Source organism: Carcharhinus amblyrhynchos, chromosome 9 (assembly GCF_965287045.1).
Source record: "Carcharhinus amblyrhynchos chromosome 9, sCarAmb.v2.hapA, whole genome shotgun sequence".
Lineage (NCBI taxonomy): Eukaryota > Metazoa > Chordata > Chondrichthyes > Carcharhiniformes > Carcharhinidae > Carcharhinus > Carcharhinus amblyrhynchos.
In genome coordinates, this window is record NC_137332.1 from 5,564,562 (window position 1) to 5,587,927 (window position 23,366).

General features: G+C 46.0%; 1 protein-coding gene across 1 annotated transcript; it reads right to left on the bottom strand.

Moving 5' to 3' along the window:
- Window positions 1-801: 801 nt before the first annotated feature.
- Window positions 802-22,702, bottom strand: dnase2b (deoxyribonuclease II beta). Its single transcript, XM_080196458.1, has 7 exons — window positions 22,668-22,702; window positions 20,394-20,588; window positions 15,322-15,499; window positions 9,532-9,610; window positions 4,574-4,735; window positions 2,755-2,952; window positions 802-1,175 (listed from the first exon to the last, which is right to left on the bottom strand). The coding sequence occupies exons 1-7, from the start codon at window positions 22,700-22,702 to the stop codon at window positions 802-804; spliced, it is 1,221 nt and encodes a 406-aa protein (XP_080052584.1).
- Window positions 22,703-23,366: the final 664 nt, after the last annotated feature.

The following is a 23,366-nucleotide window of genomic DNA, read 5'->3' on the forward strand; positions in this document are numbered from 1 at the left end:
AAAGCATGTGGCATGTTTGCCTTCATCGGCCAGTGGTATAAAAGTTGGCAAATTATGTTACAGCTATATAAAACATTGGTTAGGCCATGTCTGGAATACTGTGTTCAATTCTGGTCACCACACTACCAGGAGGACGTGGAGGCTTTGGAGGGAGTACAGAAAAGATTTATGAGGATGTTGTCTGGTCTGGGAGGGTATTAGCCACAAGGAGAGATTGAATAAACTGGGATTGTTCTCCCTGGAAAGATGGAGGCTGGGGGGGTGACCTGATAGAAGTTTATAATGAGAGGTGTAGTAGATAGGGTGAACAGTTAGAGGTTTTTTCCCAGGGTGGAAATGGCAATTACAAAGGGGCACAAGTTCAAGATAAGGGGGTAAAGGTTCAGTGGAGATGTACGGGAAAGTTTTTACACAGAGGGTAGTGGGGACCTGGAATGCACTGCCAAGTGAGGTGATTGAGGCAGACACGTTAGCGACAATTAAGACTTATCTGGATAGACACATGAACAGGCGGGGAATAGAGGGATATCGGCTGTTGGTCTAGATGAGACAATGTGATCGGTGCAGGCTTGGTGAGCAGAAGGGCCTGTTCCTGTGCTGTTCTTTGTTTGTTCTTTCTAAATGGCAAGAATTTTTTTTAAATAATCGTGTCAAGTTTTCCAAATTAAATGAGCTTCCAAATGAGAAGTTTAGCAAGGAACTACATTGACAATCTCTGCTGCTTGACTCATTGCATCGTAGGAGGACAGCACCCAGGTTTGTAGGGTCAAAATTGTTCAGTTATAACAATAAATTAAACCTTCAGGTCCAGGTCTCTCCTGGTTCCATTATCTGGGTGTCCGTACAGTTCTGGTACCAGGAGACGGAGTGGTGGAAAGCTTTGTAAATATTTGGGTGCTGTGTGCAGAGAAGTCCTCCACTTCTCCACATCTGGCCAGATGTCCGATTCAGGTCACCAATACAGACCCACTGCTCATGACGATGCAGAGACACGCACCATTTGCTGTGATCGTTGTGCGAGTAGAAGAGGGCAGGCCCCGGCAGCTTGACTCTGATGACATTGTAGACGTGTTTGAGGAGGGTGCAATTGGAAGGGAGCTCATATCTGCTGCCATTCCAAGTTTCTACCAACAAATCCGTCTTCAGGGCCTGAGCAACCCAACCTGTGTAAATATCTGGAAGATAACAGGGAAAGTAACTGATGGTGAAAAATAGCCACTGAAATGTTGCAGATACATCGAGAATGTATTTAAAACATCACACATCTGCATCCATTTCTGACCACAAAACCTTACTTCCTTCTTCTTTAATAATGTTACTCTTATCACACTTTTATCTGAGAACACAGAAACTGAAGTACAAAATGAAGCCATCCAGCCCCTTCATTCTATTCTAGATTCCTGACTCCCCAGTGAAAATGGACCAGTAATAAAGACCTACAGAGGAAATTAAAGGCCACTGAAATGCAAATGCTAAGACATATGTGCCAGCACTTTACCACCTCGCTTGCTCGAGGCTCGAACGCTCCCACCCGGGGCCAATGAAGACCCTCGCCCACCACAATTCTGGGATGGGCGAGGCAGTAAAATTCCGACCCTGGTTATGACTCCATTGCAAACAGTAAGATGGTTGGAGAGGTGCTTCAAATTGCAAAGAGCTCAGAACACTCTTAAAAAGTGACATCCAGAAAATAAAATGTCAGTAATTTGACCATTGGATCAGAGCTGAAAAACACAAAGATCTCCCAGAGAGCACAGGGAGCAGAAAGACGATTCGACCGAGGCACGTGGTTAGATGATAATGTCACAGGAGATTGTGGATGAGCTAGAGCGGAGATGTGGGAATGGCATAAGAAAACTTACAGGAGGCTGCGAGCCTGGATAGAATGGACGTGGAGAGGATGTTTCCACTCGTAGGAAAAAGTGGAACCAGAGGGCACAACCTCAGGACAAAGGGACGATCCTTTAAAACAGAGATGAGGAGGAATTTCTTCAGTCAGAGAGTGGGGAATCTGTGGAACTCTTTGTTGCAGAGGGCTGTGGAGGTCAGGTCATTGAGTGTCTTTAAGACAGAGATAGATAGGTTCTTGATTAATAAGAGGATCAGGGGTTATGGAGAATGGGGATGAGAATCATATCAACCATTTCCTTTTGGGAACAGCCACAAGCAGCGGAGGCAGCGTTTATATTGGGAGACCATGCAAAGTCGTCACCTGGCCGGAATTCTCCATAAGACATAGGAGCAGAATTAGGCCACTCGGCCCATCGACTGTGTTCTGCTATTCAATCATGGTTGATATTTTTTCTCATGGCAAGTGTACATTGTCAGTTTCTAACTGACACACGGACATAAGAGCCTGAAGTAAGAAAATTAGTGGCAAATCAGAGGGTTAGCAGTTAGAGGTACAGGGTTCAGGTCATTTGAAAAGGAACAGGACGGGAGATGAGGAGAACTTTTATTTACACATAGTGAGCTGTTGTGATCTTGGAAGGCGCTGCCTGAACAGATGGTGGAAGCAGATTCAATAATATCTTTCAAACTGGAGAAAATTGGGGAAACATTTGCAAGGCTGCAGGGAAAGGTCAGGGGAGAGTGGGACTAATTGGATATCTCGTTCAAAGAGCCAGCACAATCACGATGGACAGAATGGTATCCTTCTGAGCTGCATCGCCGTCTGGGTGACCCCGTCTTCCTCCTCCATTCTTGAATCAGAAGACATTTCCTACAGTCTGTTTTCCCGACTTGACCACTTACCATCTTCAAAGTTCTTGTACTTTGCGAAGTTCTGGAACCGGACCCCCCCGGAGGATGTCAGGTGGGTTTGGCGAATCCAGGGCGACTTGGAAATGCTCCAGCCTTTGGCGACCAATTGGAGAACCGAAAGCTTAGGCAGGAAGATATCAGGGAGAGACCAATTGTAGACACGTGGGTTATAATATAAAAACTGCCTTCCTGCAAAGAAAGATCCTTGTGCTGTTAATCTGTCGGTGAGAAGTCTGCAAGGTCATGTCTTCAAATACAGAACAGAAAGGCTGTATATTAAATATGCTGTGCTTAAAGCTTCTTTCCGCCTTCCAGGGCCCAATTTCCCACTGATTTATGTGCAGACCATATGTTGTGAATTGGAGTATCAGTAACAACGTCAACATGAATTTTAATAGCATCCAAATCTTGATGAAACATTCTGAGATGCTTCGCCGGATATTAGAAAACAAGATGTGACACTGAGGCGCGTTAGGAGACATTAGGTGAGTTGACCCCCAAAAAAAAGGCCCAACAGGCAGGGTGGGATTCTCTTGTCGCACCCTTCCCAAGACCAGACATTTCCACCCAAGGTCAATGGACTTGCAAACGGCCCGCCAAATTGTCTGTCCCAGCCAGGGTGATTCCCACACTGGAAAAATTTACCCCATAGACTTTAAGGAATGTCTTAAAGGAGGGAAGCAAATGGCGAGGTGTAGGGCAGGTGTTTCAGAGCCTGTGGCCAAGGCAACTGAAGGTGCCACCATTCACTGGTGGAACAATTAAGATTGGGGATGCCATTAGTTGGCAAAATTGGCCACCCATCGGGCAGCCACTCCCCTGAGCCACCCGCTGCTGATTACCCAGAAGAAGTTACAGTCAAACGGGGAAATGAAAGTAAGCCACTATGGTATTGTCACTAGTAATTCAGAGACCCAGGGTAATGTTCTGGGTTCTAATCCCACCACGGCAGATGGTGAAATTCAAATTCGATTTAGATAAATCTGGAATTTAAACTCTAATGATGACCGTGAAACCATTGCTGATTGTTGTAAAAACCCGTCTGGTTCACGAACATCCTCTAAGGAATGAAACATTCTGCCCTTATCCTTTCTGGTCTATATGGGACTCCAGACCCACAGACTCTCCAATGTCCTTTGAGTAGCAAGTCAAGGACAATTAGAGACGGACAACAAAAGCTGACCTGGCCAGCAACACCCATTTCCCTTCAACAAATATTTTAAAAACACTGGTCTGAACTGGTCTTGTATGCTTTAAGATAGAACACTAGTCAAACAAGGAAATAAGAATATTTTTATTTATTAATTGGTGGGACATGAGCATCACTAGCTGGCCAGCATTCATTGCCCATTCCTGGTTGTTCTTGAGAGGGCAGTCAACCACATTGCTGTGACTCTGGAGTCACATGTGGGCCAGACCGGGTAAGGATGGCAGATTTCCTTCCCTGAAGGACATCAGTGAACCAGATGGGTTTTTCTGACAATCGACAATGGTCATCAGTGGATTCTTAATTCCAAGTAATTTTTTTATCGAATTTAAATTCCACCATTTGCCGTGGCACAACTCGCACTCGGATCCCCAGGGCATTAGCTGAGTTTCTGGGTTGAGAGAGGCCATCGCCTCTCCAAGATGGTGATGGTCTGAACTGTTAATTTTTCCCTTGCTGTGGCATTGGAAGGTATCAGGCCAGCTCCTGACTCTTTCCTCCATCATTGGACCAGCCGTGTCACCTCCCACCTGACTCCAGCATTCCTTTCCCAGGGATTAACTCTCCAACAATATCGCAGCATTAAAAATAATCATTCCTTACCAATTTCCATCACTTGACTGTATTTGTATGTGAAACAGAAGAGAGTCTGTCCATATTTCTTTCCAGAGGAAGGCCATGAATATTTCTTGTTAGGAAAAGGAGGGAAATGTGGAACGCTGTGACTTAGCCAGAATCCTTGGTGTTTGTCGAACAGCAGAACACCTAGAATTAGTTAACAATGAGTGACATACCATCAAAACACGTGACTGATAAACATCATGAGGGACACTATGGGACAGGATTTAGAAGCTTGTATTAACAATGCAGACATTGAGCAACAGGAAGGAATATTGGGGGTTCAGATACGGAGATTAGGGGGAACTATAGGAAACCGGAAACTCTTGTGAGGCCTACTCAGCTCAGAACCTGAATTGCAGATTTGGGCTCCAAGATGGTGAACTGGAATTGACAACTCCAGCTGAAGGCGTGTTCTCATCAGTGACTCCCCAACACGTTGACATGGTGTACTGCCTTCCCAAACCCAACTGGACAGCAGCAAGTCCACTCTGTTCCAAGTACAAGTCTTCTCCAGTGAAGTTTTATTGAATGGATCTGAAAATGTCTGCCTCCTGAGGCAGGCTCATGGTTTAGTCACATGACTACAGAAACCCATCAGATTGATTACATTTCAAAACTCAACATGTTGTTTCCACAATTAGACGATGCTCAACAATTAACCACAAGTGCCATTTTCCCCATCTCCAATATCTTTTATAACTAATTGGAAATATTTTATTATGGGTGACGCAGTGGTTTGCACTGCTGCCTCACAGTGCCAGGAACCTGGGTTCAATTCCAGCCTTCGATGACTATCTCCGTAGAGTTTGCACGTTCTCCCTGTGTCTGCTTGAGTTTCCTCCAGGTGGTCCAAGTTTATTTATTAGTGTCACAAATAGGCTTTCATTAACACTACAATGAAGTTATTGTGAAAATCCCCTAGTCGCCACACTCCAGCGCCTGTTCGAGTACACTGAGGGAGAATTTTGCATGACTTATGCACCTAATCAGCACATCTTTCAGACTGTGCAAGGAAACCTGGAGGAAACCCATGCAGACACGGGGAGAACGTGCAGACTCTGCAGGGACCCAAGCCGGGAATTGAACCTGGGTCCCTGGCGCTGTGAGGCGGCAGTGCTAACCACTGTGCCACCAAGCCATCCAGGTTTTCTCTGACAATCCAAAGATGTGCAGGTTAGGTGGATTGGCCAAGCTACATTGTCCCTTAGCATCAGGGGGATTAGTAGCGTAGATGCCTGGGGTTACGGGGGTGGGGCCTGAGTGGCATTGTTGCCAATGCAGGCTCGATGGGCTGAATGGCTTCTTTCTGCACTGGAGGGATTCTATGACTTTAATAAACAGTAGATCAAAGGAAATGAATAATTGTACAATATCCGCACTCTACATTTGAACTCCTTCTCAAACTCCCAAGTGTGCTGACCTCTCCGCTTTAGTTCCTGATACTTGCTTGTTCGAATTTCTGAAATGTTTTATTCGCTGTGAAGCTGTACGATTTCATAGCTGAGGAACTGAAACCTATTTATTTAAAAGGCAAAAATTACAAAGCTGGTTCAGTAAACCTGTCTCAAGAAATACCTTGGATTGAGTTTGTGCTGAATCGATTACTTCACCTCAGAGAGAGCCACTCTGGAATGGTGCTAACATTAACTGCGTGTTCCCGAGGGATAGGATCTGCTCCTGATCACCTCCCAGTGACTCCTGCAACAAACTGGGACGTTGTCTGCTCTCCCAGGGTTAAACCTGAAAGGTCCCTTTAACACTACCGAGAAGAGAAGGGAAAACTTTGGCTGATCCCTCGAGAAGAGTTTTAAATAGATAATCCGTTCATGGTCATGATCCAACTTAAGGAGCTCACTGTGCGTAAATTGGCCACAGGCCAGAGGCTAGGAATCCTGCAGTGAGTAACTCACCACTTCACTCCCCAAAGCCTGTCCACCACCTACAAGGTGCCTTAGTGATTATTTACCAAAATTCGCTGGATTCCGGGGAAGTGCCGGAAGATTGGAAAACGGCTAATGTTACGCCGCTGTTTAAAAAGGGTAGCAGGCAAAAGGCAGGGAATTATAGGCCAGTTAGTTTAACGTCTGTAGTTGGTAAACTGCTAGAATCCTTCATCAAAGAAGAAATAGCGAGGCACCTAGAAAAGAATGGTTTGATAGAGCAGACGCAGCACGGATTCGTTAAGGGGAAGTCGTGTTTGACGAATTTATTGGATTTCTATGAGGATGTGACTAGTGCGGTGGATAGAGGGGAACCGGTGGATGTGGTCTTTTTAGATTTCCAGAAGGCGTTTGATAAGGTGCCTCATAAAAGGTTGCGACAGAAGGTTAGGGTGCACGGAGTTGGGGGTAAGGTGTTAGCGTGGATAGGGGATTGGTTGTCTAATAGGAGGCAGAGAGTTGGTATCAATGGGTGCTATTCTGGTTGGCGGTTGGTGACTAGTGGAGTGCCCCAGGGATCGGTGCTGGGGCCTCAGCTATTTACCATTTATATTGATGATCTGGAGGAGGGGGCTGAGTGTAGGGTGACGAAATTTGCTGATGACACGGAGATGAGTGGAAAAGCAAATTGAGCGGAGGGTGTGGAAAGTCTGCAGAGGGATCTGGATAGGCTTAGCGAGTGGGCGAGGACCTGGCAGATGGAGCATAATGTTAGCAAGAGTGAGGTTATCCACTTTGGCAGAAATAATAGTAGGAGAGATTATTATTTAAAAGGCAAAAAGCTGCAGCATGCTACGGTGCAGAGGGACCTGGGGGTCCTTGGCAACGAGTCGCAAAAACCCAGCCTGCAGGTGCAGCAGGTGATCAAGAAGGCGAATGGGATGCTGGCCTTTATAGCGAGGGGGATAGAATATAAAAGTAGGGAGGTCTTGCTGCAACTATACAGGGTACTGGTGAGGCCGCAGCTGGAGTACTGTGTGCAGTTTTGGTCGTCGCACTTACACAAGGATATATTGGCCTTGGAGGGAGTGCAGAGGAGGTTCACTAGGCTGATACCAGAGATGAGGGGGTTGGACTATGAAGAGAGACTAAATGGACTGGGTCTGTACTCGTTGGAGTTTAGAAGGATGAGGGTGGATCTTATAGAGACGTATAAGATAATGAAGGGGATAGATAGGGTAGAGGTAGAGAGATTCTTCCTGCTTAGAAAGGACACCAGGGCTAGAGGGCACAGCCTCAAGATAAGGGGGGGTGCAGTTTAGATTGGAGTTGAGGAGGAACTTCTTCACTCAAAGGGTGGTGAATCTCTGGAATTCTCTGCCCGTTGAAGTGGTGGAGGCTGCCTCGCTAAATATATTGAAGTCACGGGTAGATAGGTTTTTGATAGACAAGGGAATTAAGGGTTATGGGGAGAAAGCGGGAATGTGGAACTGATCCACTTCAGATCAGCCATGATCTTACTGAATGGCGGGGCAGGCTCGAAGGGCTAGATGGCCTACTCCTGCTCCTATTTCTTATGTTCTTATGTTCTTATAAGGCACAAGTCAGGAGTGTGATGGAATACTCTCCACTTGCCTGGGTGGGTGCAGCTCCAACAACACTCAAGAAGCTTGACACCATCCAGGACAAAGCAGCCCGCTTGATTGGCACCTACAAATATTCACTCCCTCCACCACCGATGCTCAGTAGCAGCAGTGTGTACCATCTAGAAGGTGCACTGCAACAATTCACCAAAGATCCTTAGACAGCACCTTCCAAACCAACCCAAGGCCACTTCCATCCAGAAGGGCAATAGATACATGGGAACACCACTAGCTGCAGGTTCCCCTCCAAGCCCCTCACCATCCTGACTTGGAAATGTATCGCCGTTCCTTTGCAGTCACTCGTTCAAAATCCTGGAATTCCCTCCCTAATGGCATTGTAGGACAATCCACAGCACGTGGACTGCAGCAATTCAAGGAGGCAGCTCACCACCACCTTCTCAAGGGCAACTAGGGATGGGCAATAGATGCTGGCCAGCCAGAGACACCCTTGTCCCATGGTGATTATTTTCAAAAGTGTTTCATTGGCTGTAAAATGCTTTGAAACATCCTGATATCATGAAAGGCACCAAATAAATCTAAACTTCCTTTCTGTCTAGATTCTGGAGGGGAGGATGAATCAGCAGTGGAGGCCACCCTATTGCAAAGGTTGGGTTCAAGGTGCCTCAGGTAGGAACTCCAACTCCTACAGACGGACTTCATAGCTGACCACGAGCACGAAGCACACAAACATCGGAACTTGGAGCAGGAATAGGCCCTTTGGCCCTTTGTGACTGACCCATTTTCAGTATGATCATAGGGTCATAGAACCATACAGAGTATAACAACCCCTTTGGCCCATCATCATTGAAGCTTGGTTATTGATTCCCAAGATCCATGAGTTAGAAAAACAGCAGGAAAAGGAAGAAAGAAAAGTGGACAAGAAAAACCCAGAAAAAGATAGCATGAAGAAAACCCGTGTCCTCTCCTGCTATTGGAAGAGAGGGCTGCTATCAGGCTGGTAACCAGAAACTGAGGTATAAACTCATGGTTCACTGTTGTCGAGGTCATTATCCTTCACCTCCCCAAAGAAGCAACTAATGGTAAAGGCCATTACAAGTTGGCTAATTATTAACCAATGGCGAACAGCAATAAGTTGTGTGTCATGTCACATAAAGCCTTTCTTATGTTGACAAGTGACTGAAGTTATTTAAATATTACTCTGAAAACTGATAATCCTTCACATTTCACTTTTGCCTGGAATCAACGTCATTGCCAAACACATCCAGAGATTCCATGAAAGTAAAGTTATCCGACAGCAGCTGCTTTGAGACACTTTGTTCCCCTAAGTCTACGAATGAGTCCTAGATTCATAAATGACCAATATAAACGGACCAAGTTCAACTCTGGACTTTCAGGCTCCACGCACGTTTGTTCAGTCAATCAAAACTCTGTGCCAATGTATAGAAGATTCAATTACCTTTTGTATGTCCATGCTTCATATCATAAGGCATTAATGGTGCCGCATCATTGTAGAGAAAATATGCTCTGTCATTGACCTGTCTCCAAGGGAACAACAGTGATCCAAGCATATAATTCCATAAAGTCACACAAGATAAAGAATATATTTGCAAACTTGAAGGATGGGGAGAGTCAATGGCAGATGGATCTCAGTAAACATAAGCATGAGTCAGCGCAGTTTGGTAGGTGGTTTAAGAGTGAATTAAAATAGGAGGTTTCAAACAGAGATGAGTAATTTCTTTTTTCAGAGAGGATGGTTAGTGTTTGCTGATGACACAAAGATGAGTGGAAAAGCACATTGTGCGGAGGGTGTGGAAAGTCTGCAGAGGGATCTGGATAGGCTGAGCGAGTGGGCGAGGACCTGGCAGATGGAGTATAATGTTAGCAAGTGTGAGGTTATCCACTTTGGTAGAAATAATAGTAGGAGGGATTATTATTTAAAAGGCGAAAAGCTGCAACATGCTACGGTGCAGAGGGACCTGGGGGTCCTTGTGCATGAGTTGCAAAAACACAGTCTGCAGGTGCAGCGCGTGATCAAGAAGGCAAATGGGATGCTGGCCTTTATAGCGAGGGGGATAGAATATAAAAGCAGGGAGATCTTGCTGCAACTGTACAGGGCACTGGTGAGGCCGCAGCTGGAGTACTGTGTGCAGTTTTGGTCGCCGCACTTACACAAGGATATATTGGCCTTGGAGGGAATGCAGAGGAGGTTCACTAGGCTGATACCGGAGATGAGGGGGTTGGACTATGAAGAGAGACTAAATGGACTGGGTCTGTACTCGTTAGAGTTTAGAAGGATGAGGGGGGATCTTATAGAGACATATAAGATAATGAAAGGGATGGATAGGGTAGAGGTAGAGAGATTCTTCCCGCTCAGAAAGAACAGCAGGACTAGGGGGCACAGCCTCAAGATAAGGGAGGGTGCAGTTTAGAACAGAGTTAAGGAAGAACTTCTTCACTCAAAGGGTGGTGAATCTCTGGAATTCTCTGCCCGTTGAAGTGGTAGAGGCTACCTCGCTAAATATATTTAAGGCACGGGTAGATAGGTTTTTGACAGACAAGGGAATTAAGGGTTATGGGGAAAAAGTGGGAAAGTGGAACTGATCCACTTCAGATCAGCCATGATCTTATTGAATGGCGGGGCAGGCTCGAAGGGCTAGATGGCCTATTCCTGCTCCTATTTCTTATGTTCTTATGTTTGGAATTCCCTTCCCTATAGGGCAATAGAGGCTGGGTCACAATATATTCAAAGCTGGGGTTGACAGATTTTTCATTAACAAGATGAGTCAGCTAGGGTTATCACAGAATCCCTACAGTGCAGAAGGAGGCCATTCAGCCCATTGAATCTGCACCAACCACAATCCACCCCTTCCCCAGGCCCTATCCCCATAATCCCATGCATTTACCCTCGCTCGTCCCCTGACACAAAGGGGCAGTTTATCATGGCCAATCCATCTAACCGCACATCTTTGGACTGTGGAAGGAAACCAGAGCAGCCAGAGGAAACCCAGGCAGACATGGGGAAAATGTGCAGATGCCATACAGACTGTGACCCGAGGTGGGAATCAAACCTGGGTACCTGGCAGTGTGAGGCAGCAATGCTAACCACTGTGCCACCGTGCCACCCTGGTTATGGAAGGGGGAAAACAGCAAAATGGAGATGAGGCCACAGTCAGGTTGGCCATGATCTTATTGAATGGCAGAGCAGACTCAAGAGTTCAAATGGCCTTCTCTTGATATTTTTTATGTTTTATTTTCTGCCTCATTTTCCAAAAGTCTAAATGAAGCAGCGGATCAAAGGGAACTGGGGGCACAGGTTCACAAATCACTAACAGTAGCAATACAGGTTAACTTAGGTGTGGTGATCCTCAGGTTAAATTATCACCAGCCTATGGTCATCTGGAACTATGGTGCCTTTACCTTACAGATATATTTCTGAAGGAGTAAATAGGCAGCTGAAGGTGAAAGAAGAAGATTCTGTTAATAAGTTGCAGACCAGTTGATCCAAATGACCAGTTTTGGTGTTGTAATCTCTCCATTGATCAAATCTAAGGTGGTGTGAGTTCAGTGAGGTGGAATTCCAAATGGTCATATTGCCTCTCCCTGGTTACATCCCACATTATCAGGCAGCTACACTTTGCTGAAGCAGAATGGAGTTAAAGGCGACACGATGGTAGAGTGGTTAGCATTGTTGCCGCACACAGTGCCAGGGACCCGGGTTCAATTCCTGCTTAGATCTCTGTCTGTGCGGAGTCTTCACATTCTCCTCGTGTCGGCGTGGGTTTCCTCCAGGTGCTCCGGTTTCCTTCCACAGTCCAAAGATGTGCGGGTTAGGTTGATTGACCATGATAAGAAATTGCCCCTTAGTGTCCAGGGATGCGAAGGTTAGAGGGATTAGTGGGTATAATATGTAGGGATATGGGGGCAGGGCCTGGGTGGGATTATGTTTGGTGCAGACTCGATGGGCCGAAGGGCCTCTTTCTGCACTGTAGGGTTTCTATGATTCTATGATTCTCCCTGTGTCTGTGTGCATTTCCTCCTGGTGCTCCGGTTTCCTCCCACACTCCAAAGATGTGTAGGCTAGGTGGATTACATAAGAACATAAGAAATAGGAGCAGGAGTCGGCCATCTAGCCCTTCGAGCCTGCCCCACCATTCAATAAGATCATGGCTGATCTGAAGTGGATCAGTTCCACTTTCCCACTTTCTCCCCATAACCCTTAATTCCCTTGTCTGTCAGAAACCTATCTACCCGTGACTTCAATATATTTAGCGAGGCAGCCTCCACCACTTCAACGGGCAGAGAATTCCAATGTGAAGAAGTTCCTCTTCAATTCCGATCTAAACTGCACCCCCCCCCCACCTCTTATCTTGAGGCTGTGCCCTCTAGTCCTGCTGTCCTTTCTAAGCGGGAAGAATCTCTCTATCTCTACCCTATCCATCCCCTTCATTATCTGATACGTCTCTATAAGATCCCCCCTCACCCTTCTAAACTCCAACGAGTACAGACCCAGTCTATTTAGTCTCTCTTCATAGTCCAACCCCCTCATCTCCGGTATCAGCCTAGTGAACCTCCATGCTAAATTGCCCCTCAGTGTCAGGGGGATTAGCAGCATAAATGCATGCAGTTATGGGGGTTGTGGGCCTGTGTGGGATTGTGGTCAGTGCAGACTCGATGGGCTGAATGGCCTCCTTCTACACTGCAGGGATTCTATGATTTGCCCTATCTCAGCACTAATTTGTAATCCCACATTCGTGACAGGTTTGGCAAAATGGAAACATTTGAGAGTGCTGGAAGAGAATATGTTCCCCTTCCACCACGACAGGGTGCTTTGAGCTTTGATGATGATGGTTTGGAATAGAAAACATTTCATTTTCAGCACTAAAACCCCTTTAATTGAGGAGTGCTTCGTGACAGTCTGGAAGGAACGAGCAGGGAAAGGAAGGGAGATAAAAAATAAAACATGGGTAACTAGAGGTCAGTAGCTCAACATCCGCCGCTGTTACATTCCATTAAGAGTCCCTGAAGGGCTATAGTGAATGGCCAGGAAAGTAGAGTTGTGGCTGTGATGAGATCAGCCGTGTTTGTATTGAATGGTGGAGCAGGCTCGAAGGGACTGATTTGCCCACTCCTGCTCCTAGTTCTTATGATTATGAAGAATGTTTAGAACTGTATAATATAATTGAGCAAAGTCAGCACAGCTTCATGAAGGGGAATCATAACTGAGATGTTTATTAAAATTCTTTCGGGTGGTGATAAAAGGGACCCATTAGATGGAATCATAGAGACCCTACAGAGCAGAAGTAAGCCATTCGGCCCATTGAGTCTGCACCGACCACAATCCCACTCAGGCACTACCCCCACAGATTTACCCACTAATCCCCCTAACCTACACATCTCATGACTCTAAGGAGCAATTTTTAGCATTGTCAATCAACCTAACCCACACATCTTTGGACTGTGAGAGGAAACTGGAGTACCCGGAAGAAACCCACACAGACACGAGGAGAATGTGCAAACTCCACAGAGACAGTGACCCAAGCTGGGAATTGAACCCAGGTCCCTGGAGCTGTGAAGCAGCAGTGCTAACCACTGTGCTACAGTAAGTAACATACTTAGATTTCCAAAAAGCATTTGGTAAGGTAATGCACAGAAGGCTACATAATAAAATAAGAGCTCAGGGTTTTAGGGGAGGTATATTAGCATGCATAGAGGACTGAGTAACTGATAGAAGACAGAGAGTTGGGATCAGAGGGGTATTTTCAGGATAGTAACCTGTAATTAGTGGAGTGCCACAGGGGTTAGTGCTGGGGCCACGATTATTGATGCTATATATTAATGACTTGGATGACGAAGTGAATGTACCTTTGCCAAGTTTGTGATGACAGAATAGTTGGGGAGACAAGTGGTGAGGATGACATGACGAGTCTTCAGAGGCACATAGGCCTCTAAGTGAGTGGATGAAATCTAGCAGATGCAATATAACGTAGGGAAATGTGAAGTTATGCACTTCTGCAGGAAGGATAAAAAAGCTGAATATTATTAAAATGGAGAAAGAATGCAGAAAGCTGCAGAACAGAGGGATTTGTGGGCCCTCGTATATAAATCAAAAGAGTTAGCATGTGCATTCAGCAGCTCATTGGGAAAACAAGTGGAATGTTGGTCTTAATGAACAGCGTTTAAGGGTTCCGGGTCTGTACTCCATGGAGTTCAGAAGGATGAGGTAGCATCTCATTGAAACTGACAGAATACTGAAAGGCCTGGATAGAGTGAACATGGGGAAGAGACTAGGATCCGAGGGCATAGCCTCAGAGTAAAGTAGAACTGAGATGAGGAAGAGACATTTTAGCCAAAGGGTGGTGAATCTGTGGAATTCATTGCTACAGAAGGCCGTGGAGATTGGGTCATTGAGTATATTTAAGAAGAGATAGATAGGGTCTTGATTGGTAAGGGGACCAAAGGTTATGGGGAAGAGGCGGGAGAATGGAGTTGAGAAACGTATCAGCCATGATTGAATGGCAGAGCAGACTCGATGGGCTGAATGGCCAATTCAGCTTCTATATCTTATAGTCTCAATTTCAAAGGGAATGGAGCATAAAAATAGGGAAGTCTTACTAAAACTAGACAAGGCAGTAGTTAGACCGCACCTGGAATACTGTGAACTGCTTTGGTGCCCTTATCTAAGGAAAGGTATACCAGCACTGGAGACAATCCAGACAAGATTCATTAGGGGTTTATCCCAGGTATCAAGGGATTTTCTTATGAGGAGAGGTTGAGTAGGGTGGTTCCGTGCTTATTGGAGTTTAGAAGAATGAGACATTTCAGATTCTCAGGCGGACTGACAGGATAGACGCTGAGAGGTTGTTCCCTTTTGTGGGAGAGTCTAGGACCAGAGGGCATAAGGGGTCATTCATGTAAGATGAGGACGAATTTCTTCTCTCAGAGAGTAGTGAAATTGCGGAGATCTTTATCGCAGAGGGCTGTAGAGGCTGTGTCATCAAGGCTGAGATAGATGGACCTTTAATGAGTGAGGGAATCAAGGATTATGAGAATAAGGCTGGAAAGTGGAGTTGAGGGTTATCATATCAGGTCAGTCAAGATTTCATTGAACTGTGGTGCAGAGTCAATGGATGAATGGCCTCCATCTGTTCCTGCGTTTTGTGGTCGAGAAGATTCTTTAGTTTGCATCTGGTTTAATCATGTTAACACCCCCGCAGTATTTTGCTTTTATCTTTATGTTAACACTTACCTTTGATTTATAAGTGAAGTAAAGTTGCTGCAGAGTTCTCCCAGTGGCACTCTCCGTCATATTGATAAGGTGTTTGCTCTGCTGCCAGTTTCCAGTTGAAGGATCTAAGTACAAGTATTTTAATCCCATCCCGACGGTTTGATGAACTTTATGTTTGGGCAACTTATAAATGACAAACCTGTGAGGCGAGAAATTGGTAATGGCAAAAGAAACACAAAAACACCCAAAGTTTATGAGTGTTTGAAACAATAAACTGTAAAGGTTTAACTTCGTACCTCCTACAATGCAGTCCTTCACTGCTGCACTTGAGGACAAGTTTAGTCCAATATGTCCGAGCGATATGATATAAAGCCGTGTCACACCTTACTTAGTGCTGAAACACTTATTCATGTCTTTGTATCGCTGTGCTTGACCATTCCACATATACCTGCCTGGCCTCCCTCACTCTGAACAGTGGTCACCCCAAATTCAACAGCCCACGTCCTTATTCACACCAAATCCCATTCACTCATCACCCCTGTGCTCCCAGTCAAGCAATGTCTTCGTTTCAAACATTTTCATCCTTGTTTCAAAATCCCCCATCTCCTTCCCTATCTTCTTAATCTCCTCAGCCCCACAATCATTGAATCATACAATCCCGATAGTGCAGGAGAAGGCTATTCGGCCCATCGAGTCTGCACCAACTCTCCGACAGAGCATCCCACCCTGGCACTATATAGGGCAGCACGGTAGCTCAGTGGTTAGCATTGCTGCTTCACGGCTCAAGGGTCCTGGGTTCGATTCCCGGCTCGGGTCACTGTCGGTGTGGAGTTTGCATGTTCTCCTCATGTCTGCGTGGGTTTCCTCCGGGTACTCCAGTTTCCTCCCACAGTCCAAAGATGTAGGGGTTAGGTTGATTGGCCATGCTAAGAAATTGCCTCTTTGCATCCTGGGATGCGTAGGTTAGAGGGATTAGTGGGTATAATATGTCGGGATATGGGGGTAGGGGTTTGGGTGGGATTGTGTTCGGTGCAGATTCAATGGGCTGAAGGGCCTCTTTCTGCACTGTAGGGTTCTATGATTCTATGATACATAAACCGTAACGTACTTACCCCTCTAATTGCCCTAACCTACACATCTTGGGACATTAAGGGGTAATTTAGCCATGGCTAATCCACCTAACCCACACATCTTTAGACATCTTCAATCCCCTGAGATAATTTTGAGCATCTATTTCTATATCTTCCTGTCTTATGAATAAATATTCACTTTTCTTGAAATCTGCTAGAATAATTCCTGCATTAATAATCGAAGAACACAACTTCCTAATCACCAGTTGTGTTCCGCGACAAGGTCCTTGTAAAGTTTTGTGGCAACAGTATAACTGCCCCTTCATTGAGTCTAGATTAGAGCATTGTTCTACCCATTGGCGTTAGCCAGTGTCGAAATTCTAGAACAAAACACCCTCTTCATCTATAACATTGATGCTGATGCATTCTTGCAATTCATCGCACAGATTTTCTAAAATGTTCTCATTCAAATCTAGTGAATCTTTATTTTTATCACAAAGAATAACTTTTCAAAAGCTTGTATCAAATATCTGCCCCTTCATTTTGCCACATTTAACCAATTCCGTCATTTGATCTCCATCTTCCCATGTGATCACCATTCCTCACGGAAATTCTTTCTTCCACAAGGGTAATTTTATTGTAGTGCCTTCCTTACCTTCCTCTCTTTTTGCTCCCTACAAACCCCACCGCCCAATAATCCATCCATACCCCTATCTCCACTACCCACAACCCCACCAATGCCGTTGCCGTGTCCACTGCCACTCCACCACCAATCATTAGCAGAAGAATCTGATTCATATACTTCAGCTCTCTGTGCCCTCCCACATGCCCAAGACACCATTCACCAAATAAATCCACCAACAGACCAACAATACCAAGATCCCTTCAAATGACATAATTCCCTAAAAGTGGCATCGCAGATAGATAGGGTCATAAAGAGCATTTTGTAAATCAATTGAGCATAAGAGTTGGAATGTTATGGTGAGGGTGTATAAGGCATTGGTGAGGCTGAATTTAGAGTATTGTGTACTGTTTTGGTCACCTAATTACAGGAAGGATGTAAATAAGGTTGAAAGAGTGCAGAGAAGGTTTACAAGGATGTTGCCGGGACTTGAGAAACTGAGTTACAGAGAAAGGTTGAATAGGTTAGGACTTTATTCCCTGGAGCGTAGAAGAATGAGGGGAGATTTGATAGAGGTGTATAAAATTATGATGGGTATAGATAAAATGAATGCAAGCAAGCTTTTTCCACTGAGGCTGGGGGAGAAAAAAACTAGACGACATGGGTTAAGGGTGAAGGGGGGAAAGTTTAAAGGAAATGTTGGGGGGGGTGGTTCTTCACACAGAGAGTGGTGGGAGTGTGGAATGAGCTGCCGGATGAAGTGGTAAATGCGGGGTCACTTTTAACATTTAAGAAAACCTTGGACAGGTACATGGATGAGAGGGGTGTGGAGGGATATGGTCCAGGTGCAGGTCAGTGGGACTAGGCAGAGAAATAGTTCGGCACAGACAAGGAGGGCCAGAAGGCCTGTTCCTGTGCTGTAATGTTCTATGGTTCTATGACTGTTCAAAACAGTTTGAGCAGACTAAAGCCTCACTAATAATTACATGTCAGAATGCTCATACCCAGTACATCACAAATGCTCTTCCTGATGTCAGCAACTACTGGAGTGGGGGTTGAACCCAGTCCTTCATAAATAGGGCTGTGACCCAATGCACGACCAAACGGAGTTGAGGAGGAACTTCTTCACTCAAAGGGTGGTGAATCTCTGGAATTCTCTGCCCGTTGAAGTGGTGGAGGCTGCCTCGCTAAATATTTTTAAGAAGCGGGTTGATGGGTTCTTGATAAGAGAGGGGATTAAGGGTTATGGGGAGAGGGCGGGAAAGTGGAACTGAGCCACAACAGATCAGCCATGATCTTATTGAATGGCGGGGCAGGCTCGAAGGGCTAGATGGCCTACTCCTGCTCCTATTTCTTATGTTTATGTTCAAACCTCTCTTGGTGTGGCTAGTCACTGCCTTCAACCCTGCTTTATCAGATATCCACTCCTGGTTTTTGCACCTTGTGCCCAACACCACAGGAAATAATTGAGTTAAGGGAGGCATGGTGGCACAGTGGTTAGCACTGCTGCCTTACAGTGCCAGGGACCCAGGTTCGATTCCCAGCTTGGGTTACCGTCTGTGTGGAGTTTACACATTCTCCCCAGGTCTGGGTGGGTTTCCTCCCACAGTCCAAGGATGTGCAGGTTAGGTGGGTTGGCCCAGCTAAATTACCCCTTAGTGTCAGGATGATTAGCAGGATAAATACATGGGGCTACGGGGATAGGACCTGGGTTATTGTTGGTGCAGGCTTGATGGACTGAATGGCCTCCTTCTGCGCTGTAGGGATTCTATGATTCTATCTCGTGGGGAAGATGAAGCCAAATACCCATGTAAAACCGTCATTCACAAAAAGCAACCATTAAATATCCATTCATGCTGTAATAATATGAAGTTATTGTGAATGGTGTGAAGGATTTTGAGTGTTTTACAACAAGGAACATCAGTGCTGGAAATGACGATACTTTCTAATTCATACATTCAGTTTTAGAACCGAGCTATAAGAACATAAGAACATAAGAAATAGGAGCAGGAGTAGGCCATCTAGCCCTTCGAGCCTGCCCCGCCATTCAATAAGATCATGGCTGATCTGCAGTGGCTCAGTTCCACTTTCCCGCCCTCTCCCCATAACCCTTAATCCCCTCGCTTATCAAAAACCCATCAACCCGCGTCTTAAAATAGCGCGGATAGATGCAGACGACTCCTATTCATTACTTTGAGTGAGTTGAGCCTATGAATTAGCGTGACATTTCTTTTAACCCCCACAGCCCCCGTACTCAGATCTAACCTGTGGGTCAGTTGGCAGCTCTTGCCTTGAGTCAGAGTGTTTGCCATCTCACTCCAGAGACTGGAGCACACCGTTTGCCTGTCACTCCAGGGCAGTTCTGAGGGAATGTTGCACTGGAGGCGTCGTCATTCAGACTAGAAGTTAAACCGAGGCCCAATCTGCCTCCCTGACTGTTTAAAAAGATGTCCCCTGACACCATTTGAAAGAAGACTTGAGGACCTGGCCAATATTTATCCTGCAACCTACATCATCTATGTTGACAGTATAGGGCAGTACCGAGGGAGTGCCACACTGTCTGAGGCACTGTCTTTCAGATGAGATGTTAAGCGTGAGCTGGTGAAAGAAGCTCCACAGCAGGGAAGCAGGGGAGTTGTCCCCAGAGTCCTGGCCGATATTTAACCAACATTGCTAAAACTAAATGCCTACTCGTCTATCTCATTGCTGTCTATGAGATCTTATTCACAAATTGGCCATTAGGAATCCAATACTGAGAAAGCGAGAAACACTTTAGCACGTCCTGTGTTTGTGAAAAGAGCTAATCCTTTCTTTCTCAATTACCCCAATTTCTCAATTCGCCCAATCCATCAGGCAAACCAGCCTCCCATCCACTGACTCTGTCTACACTTCCCGCTGCCTCAGCAAAGCAGCCAGCAGAATTAAGGATCCCATGCACCCCGGACATTCTCTCTTCCGCCCTCTTCCATCGGGAAAAAGACACAAAAGTCTGAGGTCACGTCCCAACTGACTCAAGAACAGTTGCTTCCCTGTTGCCATCAGACTTTTGAAGGGCTTACCTTGCACTAAGTTAATCGTTCTCTACACCCTAGCTATGACTGTAACACTACATTCTGCACCCTCTCCTTTCCTTCTCTATGTATGATGTGCTTTGTCTGTATAGCACGCAAGAAACAATACTTTTGACATTAATAAATCAAATCAAATCAAATCAAACAAAACCATGAAATGGATAGATGTTGGTCCACTAGGATCCAGACTCACATGGCCTCAATCAACCCCACACCCCATTCCCCCACCCCCCACTCCCCACCCACCCCCCCCCACCCGAAAACCTCCCCCCCCCACCATTTCCCTCTCTATTTCCACCGTTTGCTAGTTGTGAACCACGTAATACTCACCAATCCACAGGCCGGCCAGCCTCATCTCTGCAGGAGATGTCAGCAAAACTGGAGCTGGTGGGAATGGTCACCAGCAAGAGCAGGACACAGATGTGCGGCGCTCCCATTTCAGGAGGAGCTCTGTGGCAAACTAATTCGCAAAGTGTGGCCTTGACAGCTGTTGGGGAGGGAACTGCCTCAGCTGGACTCGGCTTGCTGTTTCGGAGTGGAGAAAGCAGAAGTGACACTGCAATAAATAAGTCATCAAAACTTAGAAGGCCCCGTGCCTTGCGATTTGCTTCTCTGCCACATGATTGTGGAGTATTAATATCACCAGCAAAATAATGACCTGCAATTAAACTGCAGCCCAAACCCCAACCTCGGTGTGTACCAGAGTGTCCCAGGGTGTACCAGGGTGTACCAGGGTGTACCAGAGTGTACCAGGGTGTCCCAGGGTGTATCAGGGTGTACCAGAGTGTCCCAGGGTGTACCAGGGTGTCCCAGGATGTATCACGGTGTACCAGGGTGTGCTAGGGTGTACCAGAGTGTCCCAGGGTGTCCCAGGGTGTACCAGGGTGTCCCAGGGTGTACCAGAGTGTACCAGAGTGTCCCAGGGTGTATCAGGGTGTACCAGAGTGTCCCAGGGTGTATCAGGGTGTACTAGGGTGTACCAGAGTGTACCAGGGTGTCCCAGGGTGTACCAGAGTGTACCAGGGTGTCCCAGGGTGTATCAGGGTGTACTAGGGTGTACCAGAGTGTACCAGGGTGTCCCAGGGTGTATCAGGGTGTACCAGAGTGTACCAGGGTGTCCCAGGGTGTATCAGGGTGTACCAGGGTGTACTAGGGTGTACCAGAGTGTACCAGGGTGTCCCAGGGTGTATGAGGGTGTACCAGAGTGTCCCAGGGTGTCCCAGGGTGTATCAGGGTGTACTAGGGTGTACCAGAGTGTACCAGGGCGTACCAGGGTGTATCAGGGTGTATCAGACTGTCCCAGGGTGTACTAGGGTGTACCAGACTGTCCCAGGATGTCCCAGGGTGTACCAGGGCAGAGAAATAAAAACCAAAAATACAGGACTTACTCAATGGATTGGCAGCATAAGGTGGCTTCCCAGTTGTGTTACAATGATCTAATAATTTTTTTCCCCTTATTCTTGGGCTGTGGGCCTGACCTGACATTAAACTGAGGCCCAATCTGCTTTTCTGGCCATTTTAAAAGATGCCCCAAGGCACCATTTCACTGAAGACTGGGGGAGATCTTCCTAAGTATTTATCCCTCAAGCAACGTTATCTAGGTTGACACTCCAGGGCAGTACTGAGGGAGTGCTGCACTGTCCGAGGCACCATCTTTTAGATATTAAACCAACAATAATTACCCATTCCAAATTACCCTCGAACTGAGGACACTTATGAGTCAACCTGTGGACAAAAATAGAAAATGCTAGAAAAGTTCAGCAGTTCTGACAGCATCAATGGAAAGAGAAAATTATGTGTTGAGTCCATATGAGTCATATGGACTCCATAGAACCATAGAAGCATCTTAGTGTAGAAACAGGCCATCTGGCCCAGTGTGTCCACACTAACTCTCTAAAAGAGCATCTTAGCCAGGCCTTCCCCTCTGTCCCATCCCCACAAGCCCACACATTTCCTATGGCCAATCCAACCAACTCGTACGTCTTTGGATACTAAGGGGCAACTTAGCATGGCCATTCCACCTAACCTGCACATCTTTGGATTGTTGGAGGAAACCAGAGCACCTGGAGCATGCAGACACGGAGAGAACGTACAAACTCCAAATAGACAGTAACCCAAGGCTCTGTGAGGCAACAGTGCTAACCACTGTGCTGCTTGAGGCATTAACTACATTTCCTCTCTGCACAGATGCTTCCAGACCTGCTGTGTTTATGAAAGCATTTTAGATTTCAGCATCCGCAGTATTTTGCTTTCATCCTGTTGTTGCTGATCTGGAGTCACATGTAGACCACACCATAATGGATGGCAGATTTCCTGAGTCTTAGGGACTAGTTTTCAATTCCAGATTTGTTAATTGAATCTAAATTTCACCAGTTGCTGCAGTGGGATTTGAACCCATGTCTTCAGGGCATTAGCTTGGATTACTAAACATCATTGTCCCTGCATTGTATTTTCAGTGTCATAAAAAACTTCCAAGAAGTTCATCAAAGTGTTTAAAAAAGCCAACAGATCTATGCCAAAAGTGTTTCTGTTCCCCTTGCGTGAGAACCTTACTCTGCACCATCTTATGACTTGACCAAACTTCTGTTCAACAACCCAACATACCCTTGAGAAACACTTTCAAAAATAGCTGTGATCATGTTGTACTGATGGTAACTGTTCTGAAGCTAAGACAATAATCCTAATGTGTTAAATCTGTTGGTAAATAAGAGGCTGAAGGCTAACAGATAGTATTTGGTTCCCAATGAAATGTTGGCTCAGGATAGTTATGCAAAAGGACAAGGATGGACGTGAAATTGAAGTTCTAAACCGAGGAAGGCTGATTTTAATAAGATCAATATGATTTGGCTGGAGTGGACTGGGAGCAGACACTTTTCGGTAAATCAGTGGGACACTGTGAAGAGTGGGACATTAAGAAGGAAATGGGGAGAAGTGCAGAGCAAACATGTTCCAATAATGAAAAAAGTGGGACCAACAAACCCAGTGAAGTTGGATACCGGGGGTGGTTTGTCTTTGACTGGCACAAAGAAGACGGGCCAACGATGGGTTTCTGTGCTGTAGACCTCAAGGACTCTATAATAAAGTTATTGCTGGTGTGGGGAGTTTGGATCAGGAGAGTGAAAGGAATATGTTTATTCTTTCATGGGATGTGGCAGTGGCCGGCCAGGCCTGCATTTGTTGCCCATCCTGAATTGACCCAGAGAAGGTGGTGGTGACCCTGGACCATCGAAGCCCTTGAAGTGTAGGTACCCCCACAGTGCTGTTAGGAAGGGAGTTGCAGGAATTTGATCCAGTGACAGGGAA